Here is a 4,549-nt window from a genome sequence, read left to right as displayed (position 1 = left end):
GTGGCGGCCACCTCACTCCGGAAGAGGAATGTCCCACACCTTGGGACCGACAAAAAGTCGTTGGCGGTGGTGGCGGCGGCGCGGTGAGAGAAACTTAATCGATTTCAAAAGTGTCGTCCGTGGAGGGGAAAAAGTTTCTGCAGAGGTCTGCGTAAAGTTGTTGCAGTCCTCGCAAAACCACCGGAATAACTTTCATGTTCGAATGTGCGTGAAGTATGCATGGATGAATCCCATTCATAGCAGATGTGCTGCCAACTTTCCTCTCTCTCTCTCTCTCGGCCTTTCGAGAAACATTAACGCCCCGTACGTCAAAGCCCGTGGCAGGGTGGTGCGGGACGGGGCGGTATGGGGCGCGGCCACCACCGCGGTGAGGGGGGCAACCCCGTCGTGAGAGGTGAAGAGGGGAAGCGAGGGCAACCTAACCTCGCCTCACCTCACAGGGCACCGCAGCCTCCCGCCCCGCCCCGGCCGCGCTGTATGCCGAAACGGCTAAATAGATTCATGACCTGTTTTACCGCCAGCTCGAAAACAAACAGTCCCCCAGGCATCGGCGGCGCACAGCGCGGCGGGCAATACCGCGCCAAATGAGAAATAATACAATCACAATATACGCGGCGCTCGGCATTTCTCACGCCCACGCCCGCTTCCGCCGTGCCGCCCTCCTCTGGTTCCGCCCCTCGCGATTGTCAGGAGGCCAGGAGGCCTTTTGTCGCCCGGGAAACCCAATCCCCCCTTCGCCGCGCCGGCCCGGCCGCCAAGGGGCCGCCGCCGGCCTCCTCAATTCTTTCCCCCCCGTCACTTCACTTCCTCCACCGTCTCGGCTCATTGACGTCTAAATACGCAGTGACAGTCCCACCCCGTACCCGCGCGTCGCAGACCCCCGCCGTCTCTACCACCACCGAACGCCACCAGCCCACTTCCTCGCGCGCAAAATTTAAAACACAATCCCTCTCCTCCTGCCCTGCGGTGGCCCTGCGGAAGCCCTGCGGGTGGACCCCAGTCGCGATGGCCGCGGTGGGAGGAGCGCTCTGTGAGTACCCAGCGTGTGCGCCGGAGAAAGCCCGGCCGCGGCCCGCTGCACCACCTGCTTGTGATAATTGCGGTAGCGTTACACCTTACCCCGCCTGCCCCGCAGTGCCGCCGCAGCTGCCGCCGCCTCTGGTCGACTCGCCACCACCTGCAGCTCCACCGGCGTCGCCACCAGCTTCACACGTAATCGTATGCAAAACAAGCCGGAAAACTTTCCACCCCGACGATGAGGTCGCGTGAAGTATGTTGCCCTGCTGCGCGTGTAACGTACGGGAGGGCCGGCTCGGCTTGACTCCACGTATGGGCTGCTGTCCGTCGCGTCGGGGGCAGGTTCGACAAGGCAGGCGAGCGCTAATCCACCGTGGCCTCTGCCCGGGCGCGATAGTCTTTGTCCGCTCGGCCCCACCGCCCACCGTGCCCTGCCAGGCCCTGCCTGCCTTTGCCACGTCGAGCTTGATGGATCATCACGTGGGGTAGCAAAGCACAGCCTTGCAGTGCGCCCGGTCACCCGCTACACCGGCACTGTAAAGGCGCTGTAAATACTCTGCACGCGATCAAGTCTGTCCGCACGATGCTCTCACCGTGCAAGCGGACTTTCAACAGAAAAAGAAAGCTAGCTGACACCTGGTGTATATTAATGTTTATTGTAAGAAATCATCTGCTAAAAGACAAAGAACGAGTTACATTCCGTTAAAAATACAAGTACTTTAGTGCTCGTGAGCAAGCGTCAATGTTAACATTTTTGTTCTCATTTTTTCACGTAAGAATATTGGGAAGCGTGTGTTTCGTCAGTCAGTCCAACTGCAAAAGGGCAAACGGAGGTCGGGGCGCCATGTTTCTACCTTGTTGTTCTCGCCCCTAGCGGGCCACAGCATGAATAATTCCCACGGCGAGGACATCATCTTTTGTTTTCAAGGCGGAGCAGCAGCAGTCCATGGTGACAGTGTGTTTGGCGTCATGAAGCTCCCCTCCCGCTCGCCACTTGTGGGTCGCGGCGGCCGGCGGAGCCCCGCCCAAGTCACACAAAGGACGGCCGCCGCTAAACAGCTGATCATTTGCCATGTACTGTGCGTCCGGCTGGGAATAAATACGGATCATAAATCTGTTTGCCTGTTGAGGGCGCGAAGCAGTGTGGATCCACGGGCGGGCGTGTGGAGGGCTGGGAGGGGGGGGGGGCGTGGTGCTGCGCCGCGCCGGCGGCCGTGATGACGTGGTAAGAGTGATGATCTGATGTTTCACGCGTTACCATTTTTAATCTCACTTTGCAACTTTTTTTTTATTTTCCCCGCCCGACCCGACCCGGGGCCGGCGCGCGCGGCAGAGCATATTTGCCTCCAGCCCCGCGAGTCATCCTCGGCTGAGCGCGCCCGCTCCGCACCACGCCGCGCCACGGCCCGCCATGTAACAGAGAAGGGGGCGAGGACTCGGGCGAGGAGGTGACAGTGTCGTGGAAAGCGTGGCTGCAATTTTGTGAAACAAAAAAACACAACACGGGTCTCGCTCCGCGCGACATAACTTGAGAGAGCTCGCGGCAGCAGCACGGCCTGCTTGTAAGGGGATCTCGCTGCTCCACTCAACCGGGCGAGCGAGAGAGAGTTGGTTAGCGCGGCCTGGGCTAAACTGAGAGGGAAATGAAAAGACTCCGGTGCAAGAGATTATTGTTAACTTTTCGTGCAACTCTTCCTTCCTCCCTCCCGCCCCCCCCCCCTCCCCCCCCCTCTCTCTCTCTCTCTCTCTCGCTCTCTCTCTCTCTCGTTCACTTGTCCGTGTCGGGCGCTGGAACTAGGAGGAGCATCATCTCAGTTTTCGAGGAGTCGCTGGCGCTGGCTGCTACGGCCACTGGCTGGTGGCACTGGTCCTCTGGAGCTCTAGAAGTCCGCCAGCCACTCGCTTGTACTCAAGCTAATTATCCGAGTGTGAATGGGACCATGGCCATCCGAACAAGCAGTACAAGTTTTAAATTCCTGTAAATTCGTGTAGAGAGGTGGCAGTTTTCTGCTTTGTAGCCGCAACGACAACAGCCAGCCATTTACAGCCGTTGCTGCACGCAGTAGTACACGTGTTTGCAGAGTGCGCTCTCGGACAAAGCCCTGGGCGTGTTTGTGCTCGGGAGGACAGGGGCCCGCGCGCCAAAGGTCACCACCTCGCTGGGGCCGGGGCGTGGGCCGTGGGCCGGGGCGCGCGCGGCGGGGCGGCGGCGCGCAGCACCTGCCGCTGACGCTCGCTGACGCGGCCGTGTCTTGCGCCCCGCTCGTCCGACCCGTAACAGACAATAGGAAAGCGCAGGATTAATTTATCCCGGCGTCCGTTAATTAATCGCCAAACGTCACGGGCACGCGGCTGACGCGGCGCGCGGCAAAAAATATTAATGATGTCTGCGGACGAGAAGCAAAAGTCACCGCCGAGCCGCCCGACCAGCGGGCTGTTTGTTCCTCTGCGAACAATTTACTTCTGCCAAAGCTTTATGATACACTGTTTAAAAATTATGTGGGATTTCACGTAGGGATTATGAATTAAATTGGGCATGTCCGGCAAGTCTTTTGTTTATACTTTTCTAACTGTCGGATTATGCATGAAGATATGTGGGTGGCTCATGGGCATCTCCTTCAAGGATCTGTACAACTTAAAATTACTTCAAAAAACTAGAAAACGACCTTCCTCTGGGAATTTCCATAAAGGTCGTCGTTGTGAATCTTCGTAAAATACCAAGAAGTTTCTAACGAACGTCAAAAATACTGGATTTTTCGAATCACACTCCTATATACAGATGGTCTCGGTCAGACTGCCTTCCCGGATAGGTTTAAGTGTTTGAAATCTTTTATTTGAAATAGCTGAAATGATTAATGACATCGTGGTATAAGGAACAAGGCCTGTAATTGTAATTAATGTTGACCGTTTTTATTACAATTACAGACCACTTCGTTTTCATCATAGATCTTTGCGCAGTAAAAAGAATGTCTTATTTTCTGAGGGAAAAGGGGAAACTTTTATAAACTCCCCTGATTTCTCCAAAAAACATGTGGGATTTTTCCTCGGTTTTTAATATGATTTCTCAAAATCTGAGGCGAATTTGTAGGACTCTTCCTCAAACATAGGAGTTTCTCAAAGTTTTCCCTTCTCCCTCTAAAAATGAGACATCGCTTTTACCGTGTGAGAATTACAATACAATGTGCTTTTCTTTGTTGTTGCGAAGCTGTCCGACCTGGACCGGCGCTACCGCGTGCTACGACGCGTCCGCCGGCGGGAGACTCGCTGGCTCCAGGCTCTGGACGGCTCACCCGCCCCCGCCCGACCATCCACGGCACCCGCGGGGCCCCGCCCCCGCGAGCAGCCCCCACGCCCGGCGCCCTCGGAGCATCGCCGCAGGGTGGCGGCCCGGCTGCTGGAGTTGGCGCAGAGATGCCCCTGCGGCGGCGCGGGGGCGGCAAAACCCAGGTGGGGGGCGGTCATAAACGCGCGGGATGAAAAATTTACGAGGCAGTCGCTAATGGGGTAATCGACCCCAGGAGGAGGGCTGGGG

At 57.0% G+C, this 4,549-nt stretch overlaps 1 protein-coding gene across 1 annotated transcript in view; it reads left to right on the top strand.

Annotated features, from left to right (window-relative positions):
* The first annotated feature begins 744 nt into the window (after positions 1 to 744).
* The window catches only part of LOC113212353 (uncharacterized), an 8,159-nt gene continuing 4,354 nt past the window's right edge, over positions 745 to 4,549 (top strand). Inside the window, exons 1-3 of the mRNA XM_026431012.2 lie at positions 745 to 1,030; positions 1,136 to 1,218; positions 4,223 to 4,464. Of these exons, the coding sequence (XP_026286797.2) occupies positions 1,006 to 1,030; positions 1,136 to 1,218; positions 4,223 to 4,464 (350 nt within the window). The 5' untranslated portion in view covers positions 745 to 1,005. The remainder of the gene's footprint in view (positions 1,031 to 1,135; positions 1,219 to 4,222; positions 4,465 to 4,549) is intronic.

Source organism: Frankliniella occidentalis, unplaced genomic scaffold (assembly GCF_000697945.3).
Source record: "Frankliniella occidentalis isolate FOCC.00 unplaced genomic scaffold, Focc_3.1 Scaffold118, whole genome shotgun sequence".
In the NCBI taxonomy this organism is placed as follows: Eukaryota; Metazoa; Arthropoda; class Insecta; order Thysanoptera; family Thripidae; genus Frankliniella; species Frankliniella occidentalis.
This window is presented reverse-complemented; position numbering and strand designations above follow the sequence as displayed.